Here is a 14,666-nt window from a genome sequence, read left to right as displayed (position 1 = left end):
TTTCTCTCTCCTCGCGCTCTCGTATAACTTCGTNTAATGTATGCTATACGAAGTTATTACGGGATGGCGGCTCCGTCGAGGGCGCTTCCGGCACTGATGGGCAACGCATCGACCGCGGCGCTCGGCCGACGCAGGATGAATGCGGGTGCCAACGGCGAGACCTCATACGTGGCACCGCCGCCGCCGCCGCCGCCGCCGCCGTGTACGGCCATTGAGGGACGTCGGCCGGCGGCATCCTGGACGGCCTGCGCCAGGGCCGGGTCAAAGAGCAGCGCGTCCCTCGTGAGGACGGGCGAGTGCGCGGCCGAATCGATGGCGCGAGCGTGCAGGTCCACCTCGGACCTCGCCGGGCTCTTGACCACGCCGAGCGTGAGCGGGAGCAGCGGCACGCGGCGGCCGCGCATAAGTGCCGGCGTGGCGGGGCCGTCTTCGCTCGCCCGCGGCTGAACGAGCCGGCCGTTGAGGATAGAGCGTGGCTGGCGCTCGAGCCGCGGCGAGGACGGCTGGCTGTCGATGATGCTGCGAGTGTGGGCTCCAAAGTCGACAGACTTGCTCCTGCTGAATGGCACAGGCGTCTCGGCAAGGGGCGTCCTGGTCTCGCCCTCGCCACTGATCGACATCCTCGTTCCAACGACAGCTGGCGGAGCATCGACTGCGATGCTAGCTGCTGTGGCAGCCGGGACAGCTCGGACGTCGCCGGCCGACTCGCTGCGCCGCGGCAGCCTGCCGGTCCGCAGCAGCGAGGCGAGCTCGGGCGCCATCCACCGGTTCGTCTTGCGCTCGACGTCGTCGTCCCTGAGCTCGGCATCCGCCTCGACCTCGGCAAAGCTGAAGCCGGCGGCGTCGTCGCTGAAGCGGGAGCGGATCTCTTCGCGCTCGCGCTCCTCGTCCTCGTCGGGCTCGCGGTTGCCGCGCAGCGTGAGCCACACGCACACGCCGGTGCGGTAGGCGAGGACGTAGCCCAGCGCCGCGGCCCACAGCGGCGTGAGGCAAAGTCGCCACCAGCGGTCGACGGCGCCTCCTGGGCTCGAGGAAAGGGGAGAGGGCTTGAGCAGCAGCAGCACGGTGAAGACGGTGGCGATGACGGTGCACGCCAGCCCGACGGCCAGGCGGCCCTTCGACGTGGGCCGGCTGAGGTTCTTGGCGACCGAGATGAAGAAATAGGGCACGACGTGGGCCGAGAGGTAGGCGCTGATGGCGTCGGCCAGCGGCGCCAGTGTGTCGGGATGCGTCGTCAGCCTCGCCTCTGCCAGGGCCATGTCGATGTGGTCCTGCGAGACCAGCCCGACGTCGACGGTCCACTGCAGCCTTGCTGGGATCGACGGGCTGCCCGTTGCGGCGGATTTGCCCTTCTCGTCGACACCGGCGTCGACGACCGTCGAGCCAAACGAGTCGGAGCTGCCCTTGTGGCTCTTTCGCTGGGCCCGCGTCAGCAGGATCCGCGTCGGCATCGATGCGGGCGTCTGCTGCGATGATCGGCTCGAGGCACGAATGTACCGTGACACGATGCGGTCGAGCTCGCGGCGCAGGGGCTGCGAGGCTGGGTCGAGGCCGACGTCCTGAACCTGGACGCCGCGTAGCGCGGCGATCCCAAGGCTCTGCCCCTCGTCGACGAGATCGACGTGCTCGGAGGCCTGCGGAGCATCCACGCCATCACCGAACGACATCGCGCCCTCCATGCTAGCGATTCGCCGCCGATGATAGGCATCGACGGCGGCGCGGCAGGTGAGCGAGTCGGGGCTGCGCATGCGCTCGGCCTTTGGCAGGTCGCGGAAGCGCTTCTTGTACCGCTCAAAGGCGACGAGGAAATCGAGGGCGTCGACCTCGTCGTAGGCCTGTCGCGGCTCGGTGCGGTCTCGAACGAGCTGGGACGGCAGCACGTGGGTGTTTGGCAGACCCTCTGCGGGGGCATCGTGGGTGGGTTCGAGCGGGCTGAGGAGGTCGAGGTCGAGGTCGGGCAGCGTCGACAGCGCCATGTCCGAGGCGGGGGCGTAGCCGGGCACGCGCCGGTGCGGCTGTCGCTGCAGCAGGAGGAAGGTGCGGAGGTCGAGCAGCGAGATGGGCCTGCAGCTGCGGCCGTGGATGATGTCGATGAGCGTGACGCCGAGCTGTGCGCCCTTGACCACGCCGCTGGCGTCGCCGAGATGCGGGGCCGTAGTCGGGCCAGACGCGCTCGCAGCTCGACGGTGCGGCGGGACGGCCCGCGATGCACCGCGACTGTAGTCGCAGCAGGCCGCGCCGTATCCGCAGCTCGGAGCGCCGCAGCCTCCGAGTGCATCGTGTGTGAGGTCGAGGTCGTGGTCGTGCTCGAGAGGAGCGGCGGTGGCGCCTGGCACGGCGCGAGGACCGTGTACGGCGGTAGGTGCTGACGCCGGCGGTGGTGGCGGCGGTGTTTGGCAGTCAACACACTGTCCGCGCAGGAAGAGGTCCGTGTTGGGCCCTGCGACCGTGTCCCACTCGTCTGGCTGGACCCAGCCAAAGAGGTTTTCGGAGCGGTTGTCGGCAAAGACGTCGTGGACGGGCGAGACGGGCATGGCGGTGGCGGCCATGTCGGAGGGGTGAAGGATGCGATGCAGGGCGAGGCGGCGATGTGCCGCGTCGTGTGTTGATCGCGGGCGCTGCTGTCGCGGCGCGCTCAAGGCAGGGCAGATCGGAGGCGGTCCACTGGCTGGCCTTGGCGGTAGGCTGTAGCAAGCAGCTAAGCGGGCGGCGGCGCGGCTAGGCGGCTAGGGATGGCGAGTGGAAGGGCGGGCTATAGCGTCATGGTCGAGGGCGTCGTAAGAGGAGCAGGTGGAAGGGGTAGCGAGTGAGAGGTTGGTAGAGCTAGCGATGATGGTGAGGAGGAAAGGAGACGAGAGGAGATCGAGATGACGGCAATGTGCGAGTGCAACACGAGGCGCAAAGCGCGATGAGGCCGACGACGGCTGAGCTCGACGTGGCGATGCGGTGCTGTGCGGTGCGGATGAAAGCTCAAGATGGGTCGGGCAAGAACGAGGGACGGCAAGATGGGGGGCGGACAGATGGGTGGATGACCGAAGAAGGGCGAGGACGGGGCCCGCGACCGTACCTGACCCTCATCGGAGTACGAGACAGCGGTGCCATCTGATCCCGTCGCCGACGACGGCGAAGAGGCGACGTTCGGCGATCGAATGACAACCCGCAGCGCAGGCCGGCCAGAGGCGGGCAGCTCCTGTAGGGTTCAGGACCACGCCGGGCCTCGTGGCCTTGCCATCAAGCTGTGCCTGCCCTGCCCAGCCTCGCTCGGCCTAGCCTGGCTTGGCTTGGCCTGGCTTGGCTTGCTCCATCGCCATCTACTCGTCGCGGCGGTGTTTATGCGGGGTCTGAAACTGACAGCAGCCCGCGCGCAGCTTGAGCTTGTTTGCTTGACTTGCTTAGCTACAGTACGTACGTGTGTAGGCCGGTCGGGGCCTGGTCTGGCGGAGGGAGAAAGGCCAATAAGGCGGGTCCCGCGTCCTTGACTTGGCGGCGGCCGGGCATGAGCCCACGCCCGAGTTGGCCTCAGTTGACCTGTACAGTAGCGGGCCAAGAGAGAGAGAGGAGGGGGGGATGCCCGAAGAACAAAGAGCCGACCAGGCAAGGGGGGGCTGCGCGATCTGGACAACAGGTAGAATCCGCCCGGCTGCCCTAGCTGGCCCTCTATCGACAAAAGGGGACCCCGGCCCATCGCATGGCCAGGCAAGGCCGCTCCTCTCCGCTGTCGACCGGGACCAGTAGTCTTTGAAAAATTAAATTCGCATTTGGTTCCCGACTGCCCCATCAGGCGGGCCGGGCCAGGTACGCTAGGGCTAGGCGGCTTGGCTTCCATCGCTTGGGAAATTTTCTCAATCCTGCCTCGCTTTCCCACGTGGCCGAAGCCCTGGCCTGGCAGGAGACGCAAAGGCCGAGCCCAACGCCGCCGTACCCACCGGCCTCGTCCCACGCCCGCCCCCTTCCCGTGCCCTTAGCTGGTGATTCCACGACAGCACAGGACGCCAAGGGAAGCGGGCCGAGCGATGCCTACCCTACCAACAGATACCTACCTGTCCACGACCCCCGCGTCTCGATCTCCCCCGTTCTGGCCGGGGCCTAGGCGCTGCAGCATCGGCATCGGCAACAGCAACGGCGTCGGCAACGGTCACAGTCTGACCAGCGGCACCATGAGAGAGGGGACCAAACTAGCAAAAGTGTATTTCTCTCTCCTCGCGCTCTCTCTTCGACCTTCATTTTATACACAAGTAAGGCTGGGGACGTCTCTTACCTCTTGAGCGCCGACTGCAGGCACGTCAGACAGCACGAGCGGTCAGGCAGCCATGAGGGTGGAGAAGAGGGCAGATATGCAGAGAGACGGAGAGGGAGAGGAGGGGGGGGGGGGGGGGGAGGAGGAGAGGGAGGGACGGGCAACGGCACAAGAGGGTAGGGTCTACAATGACACCCAAACGCCGCTTACCGACCCCGCTCAGAGCTCGTCGCTCGCCTTGCGGCTGAGGTCAAACGCGTCGCGCAGGTACGCCTCAACCTCGGCCTTGTGCGCCACCTTGGAGCCCGTGGCGACCGACGACGACGGTGGCCGCGAAGCCAGCATCACAATGTCGTCCTTGTGGTGCTGCGTGTGGCGGCACGCCGTCCGCAGCCGCGGCTGCAGGTACGACCACGCGCCGTTGTTGAGCGGCTCCTCCTGGCAGAAGACCAGGTCGGCGTTGGGGTACTTGTCCAGCGCCGGCACAATGGCCTCGTAGTCGAGCGGCGAAATCTGCTCGATCCTCGAAATGGCAACGTCCTTGATGCCGTTGTCGCGCCTCCAGTTGAGCAGCGCAAAGTACGTCTGGCCCACCGTCAGGATGTGGCGCTTGATCTCGTCGTTGGCCACCAGCGCATCCTTGCCCTCCTGGGCGTGGGGCTCCGGGATGAAGCGCTGGAAGCCCGAACCGGGCAGGAAGTCTTCGATCTTGGACCGCGCCTCGGGGTGTCGGAGCAGCGACTTGCTAAAGAAGTGCACCAGCGGCTTGCGGAAGTCGCGGTGAACCTGGCGACGCAGCACGTGGAAGTAGTTGGCGGGCGTCGTCGGGTAGACGACGGCCATGTTCGAGTCCTGGTGCTGGCGGTTGTTCTTCTCGGGCGTCGGGAAGCGGAACGGGTGGTCGTCGCACAGCTGCAGGAAGCGCTCGATGCGCGCGCTCGAGTGCTCGGGGCCCTGGCCGTCGTAGCCGTGGGGCAGGTTGATGACGAGGCCGGTGCGCTGCAGCCACTTGCGCTCGCCCGACGCGACAAACTGGTCAATGATGCACTGCGCGTTGTTGGCAAAGTCGCCAAACTGGGCCTCCCAGATCGTCAGGTTCTTGGGGTCGACGAGCGAGAAGCCGAGCTCGAAGCCCATGCAGCCAAACTCGGAGAGCGAGCTGTTGCACGCCACAAACGGCGCCTGCTTGGGGTCAATGTGCTGGAGCGGCGTGTAGGTGCGCTCGTCGGCCTGGTCGTGGAGGACCGAGTGGCGCTGCGAAAAGGTGCCGCGCTCGACGTCCTGGCCGGAGAGGCGCACGTAGTAGCCCTCCTTGACGAGCGAGCCAAACGCCAGCGCCTCGGCGGTGCTCATGTCGATGTTCTTGCCCTCCTCGACCGTCTTGCCGCGCGTCTTGAGGATGCGGCCCAGGTTCTTGTGCACGTTGAAGTCGTCCGGGTACGACGACACCGTCTTGCCAATGTGGCGCAGCGTCTCGAGCTCGACGCCCGTGTCCTTGTGGTCGAGGATCTTCTCGGCCAGCTCCTTGGGCGACGGGAACCCTTCCCACGCGCTCGACAGCCACTCGCGCTCCTCGGGCTCGTAATTCTTGCTCTTTTCGGCCGCCTCCTCGAGCATGCCCCACACCCACTTCTGGTGCTCGTCAATGTCCGACTGCGAGAAGCTGCCCTCGTCGACGAGCTTCTTTGTGTACTTTTTGAGGGTGGGGTCCTGCTTGCCGATGGCCTCGTACATGCGCGGCTGGGTGAACGAGGGCTGGTCGGTCTCGTTGTGGCCGTGCCTGCGGTAGCAGACGAGGTCGATGACGACGTCCTTCTGGAACTTGGCGCGCCAGTCGGCGGCCAGCTGCGAGACGAAGGCCACCGCCTCGACGTCGTCGCCGTTGACGTGGAAGATGGGCGCGTCAATCGACTTGGCAATGTCGGACGGGTAGGGCGTCGAGCGCGAGAAGCGCGGGTCGGTGGTGAAGCCAATCTGGTTGTTGACGACAATGTGGATGGTGCCGCCGGTGGCGTAGTTGGGCAGGTTGTACATGCCCATGGTCTCGTACACGACGCCCTGGCCGGCAAAGGCGGCGTCGCCGTGCATCAGCAGCGCCATCGACGTGCGGTGCTCCTTGTCGCCGGCGAAGTCCTGCAGGGCGCGCGTCTTGCCGAGCACGACGGGGTCCTCGGCCTCGAGGTGCGACGGGTTGGCCACGAGCGACAGGGCCACCTTCTTGCCCGACGGCGTGGGGCGGACGTAGTTGGCGCCGAGGTGGTACTTGACGTCGCCGCCGCCCTCGCCGTCGTCCTCCTTGCCGGCAAACTGGTGCAGGATGCCCTCGATGGGCCTGCGGATGACGTTGGCCAGCACGTTGAGGCGGCCGCGGTGGGGCATGCCGATGGTGATGGAGCCGACGCCGTGCTCGACGGAGCGGTCGATGAGCGTCTTGACGCCCGGGATGAGCGACTCGCCTCCCTCGAGGCCGAAGCGCTTCTCGTTGGGGTACTTGGACGCGATGAAGCGCTCAAACGAGTCGGACCAGATCAGGCGGTCGAGGATGGTGCGCTTCTCCTCGACCGTATACTTGAACGGCTCCGGCGTCTCGATGCGCTCGCGGAGCCAGTCGCACTTTTCGCGGTCGGGGATGTGGACGTACTGGATGCCGATCGAGCCGCAGTACATGCGCTTGCAGGCGTCGATGATCTCGCGGATGGTGAGCGTCTGGACGCCGGCCTTGACAAAGTTGGGCAGGAGGCCCGGGCCGAGGCGCATCTCGCGGTCGAGGTCCGACTCGGACCAGCCGTAGTGCTCGATCTTGAGCTCCTCGGGGATCTTCGGGTCGAGGTCCGGATCGAGGATGCCGAGCGGGTCGAGGCGGGCGATGCGGTGGCCGCGGACCTGGTAGGCGCGGACGAGGAGCTGGAGCTTGAGGTGGTCGTCAACCGACTCTGCGGAGCCGATGCCCGAGACGTCGACGGGGGGCGCCTCCATGGGCAGGGGCATGAGGGTGGGCGGCGCGCGGAAGGCCTGCTCGCTGGGGAGGCCCTTTGCGAGGCCGCTAAAGTAGACGTCCCAGCTGGCGTGGACCGACGACGGGTCCTGCTTCCAGCGCTTGTGCATCTCCTCTGCGTAGTAGCTGTTGGTGGTGTTGATAAAGGTGTCGCTGCCCGAGGGCGCGTTTGGCTTTGCGGGCGCGGGGCTCGCCTGGGAGCGATTCGAGGTCGATTTGTAGCCGCGGGCCAGGATGGGCGAGGGCGCGACGGCGACGCGGGCAAGGGCGGGCGACGAGGCGGCGCGGAGGCCGGCCCTCGGCAGGGCGCGCGAGCTGAGGTTTCGCAGCATGCCGGGCAGCTACGCTAGCTGGCGACAGTGCAAGAAGGGGCAGTGACACGGCGCGGCGGAGGGTGGCGGGTAAGAGAGGATGAGCGGCGATGGTGGCGATACGACGACGTCAGCGAAGGGGAAATCAGAACAAGCCAGCGTCGGCGAGCAGGACCAGCGCGGACAACTTACACAGGGACTAGGTGGCGGCGGTGAAGGGGCTGTTCCAGCCTCGCTCCTCAAAGACCGGCTGGTGGTCGGGGGGAACGAAAGTGGAGTTGAAGCGGTGCAGTGGTCGTTGGTGTCCGAGTCCGCACGCAGCAAAGCGGGTTCGAGCGGTGCGGTCGGAGCAGTCGTAGCGCGCAGAGGGAGGGGAAGGAGGGGGCAGCCGACCGGGACGAGTCGATTCGGGTGGCGTTGGAGTGAGGGGGTTGGTGGAGGGGGGAGGAGGAGGAGGAGGAAGGTGGTGACGATGAGCTGGCGCGGGCAGTGTTGGTCGACCCGGCCCAGGGGGGGGAGCCACCCTGGGAAAAGACGGCGGCGACGACGGCGGCGGCGGCGGCAGCAGCGGCGGCAGCAGCGCCGAGGGATCCGCCGCCCTCGCCCGCCTCGCTCCACCCGCCAAGTCGATGGGCCGCCCAGCCAAAGATCGAAAAAACCCGCGGGCAAAGCCAAGCGCCAGCCAGGCCACGCCAGGCCAAGAGGGTTGCGGGCAGGCGGGCGGGCGGCTTGGCCCGGAGCAAAGTGGAGAAAAGTTTGTAGTCATCGGGGCCCAGCCAGTTTGAGGCTCGAGGCAGGCCGCCATTACAACCGCGCGTCTCGTCGGGCCTTTGGGCCTTTTTCCTCCGAATTCAACCCAGGCCTCGCGCAGCCCCTTTGGCTTCTGGCATTATTAAGATTTCAAAGACACGGCCCTCGAATAGGCTAGGGTGGGCTTCGATTGGCCAGGGCCAGGCCAGGCCGGTCGGCATGCGCGGAAACGGAGACATCCGCCCGCTCCCCAAAGCCGCCCGCCGACGCTGCCACCCGCTCCTCTCAGCTTGCCGGCCAGGCCACGCTCACCGCCGCCCGTAGTTTCCACCATGGCGCCGCCCCCCCTTTCCGGGCCCGGCCACCATCAAGCAAGCGTGCTTCTCGTCATCGGAAGGAGGCGGGGGCTCGAGACCAACCTCCTTTGCTCAACGGCTCTCGTCCCCCCTCGAGGTCCAAGGCGCTCCGACAGGCTCCCGTCGGTGGTGGCTTCGCGCGGCGGCGTCGTTGCACCCCTAGGCTGATCTCGCCAGAGAAGGCCTCGCGGATCGTCTGGTCCAGGTGGGCCGCTCACGACCATCCATCCTCGGCTCACGGCAACACGAAGAGGTCCGACGCGCTCGTTCGTCCCCTCGTCAGACCCCATCTCCACGACGGCATGGGTATCGATTCCATCCCGAGATCCCAGAGAGACGCGTTCCGACCACGGGGGCTACCCCTTTCTCTCCGCCAGCCGCTGCGCATTGAGGGCACGGAGCACTTCGATCCGCTTCCGCTCCTTGATCTGGCTCCTCTCGTACCCGTTCTCGGCCTCGGTGGACGCTTCGGCCCTCTCTTCTGCCAGCTCGCGACTGAGGGCTCGCAGCAGACCGCTGCCGATGTGCTGCGACGTCTTGACGCGCGCCGGCGGTGGCGCTGCTGGTGCCGCTGCCGCTGCTGCTGTCGCTGCCGGCGCTGTGGGTGAGCTCGTGCCGACGACGGGAGCGGGGACGGAAGAGGTGGATGGGGCGTTGGTGGTGGGCAGCTCGAGAGAGGGTGGGGGTAGGTGCTTATGCTTTCCGTCGTCAGCTTCTGTTCGACGACGGGCAGCCGCATCGCCACCGTTGGAAGAAGAAGAGCTCGCACCGCCTTCGCCGTCCGACGGCGGTGCAGACGCGTCGCTCGAACCCTCGCCCTGCCCGGCCCCATCGCCGCTGCCGCCGCCTTGCTCTTCCCGCTCCTTTGCCTTTGTCGTCGTCGTCGTCGTCGTCGTGTCGACAGGCGGGTCCTTGCGCCAGAAGCTGTCCCGTCTCCAGAACAGGCCGACGTGTTTGACACCGTCCCACAGCGCATAGAAGGGATTCCAGAGCTCCTTCTCCGTCTCCGCCCGTGCTTGGACCTCCTCGGCCGACGCGCTGCCGGGCCGGTTGGGCTCGCGCTCGCCCGGGGCGATGGTCGTCGTGCGGCTGCCCGGCTTGCTGCTGAACGTGATCGTCTTGGTCTGCGTCAGCGTCGCCGTGCGCTTCATGACGCCCGGCCCCAGCTTCGAGACGGGGATCGTGACGCCGTGCACGAGCACGCTGCTAAATACGCAGAAGAAGACGACGGGCGTGTACAGCCGCCGCAGCCGGTCGCGCGTGCCGTCATCGGGCAGCTCTCGCAGCGCCACCTGAATGTAGAAGATGGCACCTGTCGAAGTAGGTTCGCACACAGAGAGTAGGGAGGAAGGGGAGGCGCGGTAGGTCCAATGCAGGCGTGGTCAGCATCCTTGCTCCCGTCACATTATCCAGGCAGCCCCGGCTCGCAAGAAAGGCCTCACTGATGCCAATGGGACCAAAGAAGCCGGCAAAGGCCGACTCCTTGTAGTCGCGGAGCGCGGGGATGAGCTTGGTCGTCGCAATCACGCCGGGCGGGCGGCGGAGGATGAGGATGGTGAGGCCGAGGACGACCATCCTCCAGCCGGTGAGGCCGAGGGCGGCGTCGCTAAAGTCGGCCCACGGGATGATGGCGCCGACGTAGAGGAAGACGGCGAGGTTGAGCACCGAGTCGATGATCTCCTGGAAGTCGTTGTCCTCGGTGCGGAGGCGGAACCAGTCGTCCCAGGTGAAGCTGTTGCCGGCGATGAAGCAGGCGAGGATGTCGTCGGAGCCAAACAAGCCCGTGGTGCCGAGGGTGAAGAAGGCGAGGCCGAGGCCGTAGGCGAAAAAGTTGGCCTTGTCGATGTAGGAGCGGGCCTCGGCCCAGCGCAGCGTCTTGCGGGCGACGTAGCCGAGCAGGGCGCCAAAGCAGATCGAGAGGAGGATCTGGTAGATGACGACGGCGTACACCCAGCGTCCGACCTCGGTGGCGACCGAGGTGTTGGCGTCCTCGCCGTTGCGGGCGAGGAGGTAGATGGCGAGGTAGAGAAAGGGGAAGCCGAGGCCGTCGTTTGCGCCGCTCTCTGCGACGAGGATGTTGCGCACGTTGGTGGGGACGTACTTTTCGGCAAAGCGGCCGTTGGTGATCGAGTTGGCCAGGACGGGGTCGGTGGGTGCGAGGGAGCTGGCGATGCACAGGCTCTCGAGGAAGGTGAGGTCCGGGATGAGGCCCCAGACGAGGAGTGCGGTGACGAGCCAGGCGGTAGTCATGACGGCAAAGAGGAGGACAAACAGGCTGAGCTTCTCCTTCCAGAGGTAGGCCTTGGGCAGCGAGATGCCGCAAAAGAGGACCTGGATGCCGATGATGATGCGGGTGAACTGGTAGGTGAGCTCGTTTGTGTTTTCCTCGGTGCCCCACGAGAGCGGGTCGACCCAGTTGAGGACATAGGGGCCGACGAGGATGCCGAGGGTGACGGCGAGGAGGGGCTCGGAGAGGTAGAGGCGCTCCTTGAGCACGTAGCTGATCAGGCCGTAGATGACGATGAAGCCGCCGGTGACGGCGAGCGACTTGGAAGTCTGCGAGAGGTCGACCTTGACGACGTTGGCGGGCATGCTGGCGGTGGCTGCGCCGCGTTGCCGGCGGGGGCCCTGTTTTTGCTCCGGTGGTGTCGGTGGTGTTTCGGGAGGTCAAGTCTGGCAGCGAGCAGTGACCGAGAGCTGTGAGCGGGTTCTGACGTTTTTGCGAGGGTGTCCGCCGATAGCCGTTGATGGTCAGAATAGGATAGAGGGGGGAAAGGGTACCGGCGGCTGGAGGTTGGTCGTTGCGGCGGTCCAGAGGATGAAAGGTGGCAGCCGTGGTTGGCTAAGAAGCAAGCGGCCCTGCCTGCCTGCCTGGCCTGTCTTTTGTTTGTCTCCACGCGCCTTTTGCGGCAAAGACCGCGGGCCGCGTGCCCGCTCCGCACCTCTTGGCATCGGATCGACGCCGCACCATCGGCCCGAACCGACCTGGCCATCGGCCTGCCATCCGAAAAGCGACAGCAGACAGCCTGCTCAGACTCTGAGACTGGCATCGCTTTTGTAGGCTGGTGCATGACTTTGGTGAGGTGTCCGGGCGACCATTAGAGGCTTGCACCATAGCTCAGCCTCGACAAGGATTCTTCTGGGCCAAGCCAACCATGGCCGTAGGGGACACGGCGGGAGCGTAGCAGATCGAGCAGTGAAGCATATCGGCTGATCCCCCGATTCACAAGTTGAGGTTGTGGGGATGGCCTGCCGTCATCCAGAAGCTACCTGGCTCGTTCGAGATGCTGCCAACTGAGCCGCCCCTTGTCCGGCTCGCCGGGCACAGGCGGCCCGGTAAAGCCGACCGTCGAGCGGGCAGAAAGCGAGGGGAAGCGGACACGGCCCAAAAGGCATCCCAGAAATGCGGGGAAAAGGAGCCAGGCGCTGCTGCCACCTCATCCTCCCTCTCACCATCGCTCCACCTCGCTCTCGCCCTCCTCGTCCTCCTCTAAACACGCCGTCGCCCGCGCTGCCATGCTGTCGAGACGTCCGATAACCTCTTCGCTCTCGCGCCTCTCGGGCTCGGCGGTGGCGCTCCCGCACACCGCCCGCCGCCAACTCGCAACGGCAGCCAGCACCGCTGGCAGCGCCTCGTCGGACCGCTTCGTCAAGATCGTCGAGGTCTCGCCCCGCGATGGGTTGCAGAACGAGAAGCAGGTGGTGCCCACCGAGATCAAGCTCGAGCTCATACGGCGCCTCGGACAGACGGGCTTGCGCGTCATTGAGGCCGGCGCCTTTGTCAGTCCCAAATGGGTGCCCCAGATGGGCGATACCCCCTCGCTGCTCCGCTCGCTCCCCCTGCCGCCCTCATCCTCGTCCTCGGCCTCTGCGATGAGCTACCCGGTCCTCGTGCCCAACGCCAAGGGGCTCGACTCGCTCCAGGAGCTGCTGCGCTCGGTGCCGCAGGGCCAGGCCGCGCCCACCGACGAGATCGCCATCTTTACCGCGGCGAGCCAGTCGTTCTGCAAGGCCAACACCAACTGCACCATCAAAGAGTCGCTCGACCGCCTGTCGCAGGTGACGTCGCGCGCGCTCCAGTCCGGGCTCAAGGTGCGCGGCTACGTGTCGACGGTGGCGGGCTGCCCCTACGAGGGCGACATCGACCCGGAAAAGGTCGGAGAGGTCAGCAAGGCGCTGCTCGACATGGGCTGCTACGAGGTGTCGCTGGGCGACACCATTGGCGTCGGGACGCCCACCAAGATGGAGGCGGTCCTCGAGGCCTCGATGCGCAAGAGCGGCAGGGGCGCCGACGTGTTTGCGGCCCACTGCCACGACACGTTTTCGACGGGCCTCGCCAACGTGCTCCACCTCGTCGGGCTGGGCGTGAGGACCGTCGACTCGTCCGTCGGTGGCCTCGGCGGCTGCCCCTACTCGCCCGGGGCGACGGGCAACATTGACACCGAGAGCGTCGTGTTTGCGCTGGAAAAGGAGGGCTACCGCACCGGCGCCGACCTCGAGCGGCTCGCCGAGATTGGCGAATGGATCACGGCCCAGATTGGGCGCGAGACGAACGCGAGCAACACGGGACGGGCCATCATGGCCAAGAGGAGGCTCAAGGCCAAAAAGGAGGCCGAGGCGCAGACCAAGGCCAAGCTCTAGGGAGAGACGGGGGATCGGACGGGAACGAGGAGCGACGGCGGGCCGGTTGGACGTGGTGGCGGCGGCGGCGGCGTTGGCAGGAGCAGGTGACTAGAGGACGTGGTGGTCGTATGAAGCAATCTCGAAAACCACGGAGCGCTGCCCTGCTGGTCGGTCCGCCTCCCCAAGCGTGTCCGGCGGGCTGGCCAGACCAGATCATCACACCCCGTCCTCCCTCGTGGACTCGGCTGGGGGGTTCCCTTGCCTACGGTAGGGTGGCCGCTCGCCTCTGGGCTGCGAGGTCCTCGTGCCTGCCGTCCAACCGATATCGTCTGAAGCGAGATCATCTATCTCGACCTACGTAGCTCGCTCGCTCAGGCGGGAGCGGATCGGCTGGCAGACCAGTCTGGCTGGCCAGCCATGTGCGGAGATCTCTATCTGTTGGCCGCCATCGAAGCCGCGTGGCCATGCGCGGAGGGGCAGATACAGGCCGGTGCCAGCTGAGACGAAGACGGGGTCATGTGAGCTCGCCGTTGTCGAGTACGAGCTCTGTGGCGGTGGTCGTGGCGAGGGCCATAGTGGGCAGGCGGGCAGGCGGGCTGGAACCACGACCGACGGACAGACGGACCCTGATCGCGTGGACGTGTGGAGCGCCAGCGAAGGAGGCCAGGCCAGGCCAGGCAAGCCCTGCCAGGTGGAAGGACGGACGGGACGGGTCGGCCACCGCTCCGGAGAGGCCAGGCGAGTCGACTCGGTGGTGCGGGACGAGGGTGCAAAGCCGACTCGGCGTTTGAGCGGTGGGTGCGGCCGCCGTGGCCGGGGCCCGGGGGGGCAAGGGCCAGACCCTGGCTGGCTCGACTTGCTGCCCGCCCTGGTCTCGGCCTGGCAGGCCTGACCTTGTCCCCGCTTCTTCCGCCCGAGTCGGTCGACGACGCCAATGCTCGCCCTAGCTACGTTTGCTGATTGGCTCGCGTGGTTGGCACAGGCAGGTGGGACGAGGAACGAACGATGCGAAGCGAGGCGAGGCGAGACGATGCCGCCGAAATGGCCGCACCGGTCGAGCCTCGGCCTATTCCGCACCGCCCGGCGCATTTCCCGTGCCTGCCTTTGTGCCCTGTGGCCTTTGACCCAGCTCGGCTTGCTGCGGCGCCTGGTCCGCGTCCATCCACCGCCCTGCCTGTCCTGCTTGCTTATGCTCCAAGTTGGCGGCGATGGTCTCGAGGGATATTGCATGTCGAGCAATAGGGTACGGCGACGAGGACGACAAGGACGACGACGACGACGGCAGGGGGCAACGATGGAGGGGCGTGCTGGATCTGGCTCGCAGCAAGCAGGCACGCCCGGCTGGTCTGACAGGCAGGCAGGAGGCGGCGGCGGGGCCCGACCTGCAGGGGATC

At 66.7% G+C, this 14,666-nt stretch overlaps 4 protein-coding genes across 4 annotated transcripts; 1 reads left to right on the top strand and 3 right to left on the bottom strand.

Moving 5' to 3' along the window:
- Positions 1-56: 56 nt before the first annotated feature.
- Positions 57-2,549, bottom strand: PFL1_05772 (uncharacterized protein; the record flags this gene model as incomplete). Its single annotated transcript, XM_007883306.1, has 2 exons — positions 57-2,217; positions 2,410-2,549. The coding sequence occupies 2 exons, from the start codon at positions 2,547-2,549 to the stop codon at positions 57-59; spliced, it is 2,301 nt and encodes a 766-aa protein (XP_007881497.1).
- A 1,907-nt stretch (positions 2,550-4,456) lies between these two features.
- Positions 4,457-7,564, bottom strand: PFL1_05771 (uncharacterized protein; the record flags this gene model as incomplete). Its single annotated transcript, XM_007883305.1, has 1 exon — positions 4,457-7,564. One exon carries the CDS (start codon positions 7,562-7,564, stop codon positions 4,457-4,459), a length of 3,108 nt encoding a protein of 1,035 aa, XP_007881496.1.
- A 1,441-nt stretch (positions 7,565-9,005) lies between these two features.
- On the bottom strand, positions 9,006-11,241 carry PFL1_05770 (uncharacterized protein; the record flags this gene model as incomplete). The annotated part of the gene is made up of 2 exons (XM_007883304.1): positions 9,006-9,961; positions 10,092-11,241. The coding sequence occupies 2 exons, from the start codon at positions 11,239-11,241 to the stop codon at positions 9,006-9,008; spliced, it is 2,106 nt and encodes a 701-aa protein (XP_007881495.1).
- A 924-nt stretch (positions 11,242-12,165) lies between these two features.
- Positions 12,166-13,290, top strand: PFL1_05769 (uncharacterized protein; the record flags this gene model as incomplete). Its single annotated transcript, XM_007883303.1, has 2 exons — positions 12,166-12,178; positions 12,263-13,290. The coding sequence occupies 2 exons, from the start codon at positions 12,166-12,168 to the stop codon at positions 13,288-13,290; spliced, it is 1,041 nt and encodes a 346-aa protein (XP_007881494.1).
- Between the last annotated feature and the right edge of the window lie 1,376 nt (positions 13,291-14,666).

The sequence above is a fragment of the Pseudozyma flocculosa genome (genome assembly GCF_000417875.1).
Source record: "Pseudozyma flocculosa PF-1 unplaced genomic scaffold scaffold00021, whole genome shotgun sequence".
Lineage (NCBI taxonomy): Eukaryota > Fungi > Basidiomycota > Ustilaginomycetes > Ustilaginales > Ustilaginaceae > Pseudozyma > Pseudozyma flocculosa.
The sequence above is the reverse complement of the archived record's forward strand: the minus strand, read 5'-3'. Positions and strand labels throughout refer to the sequence as shown.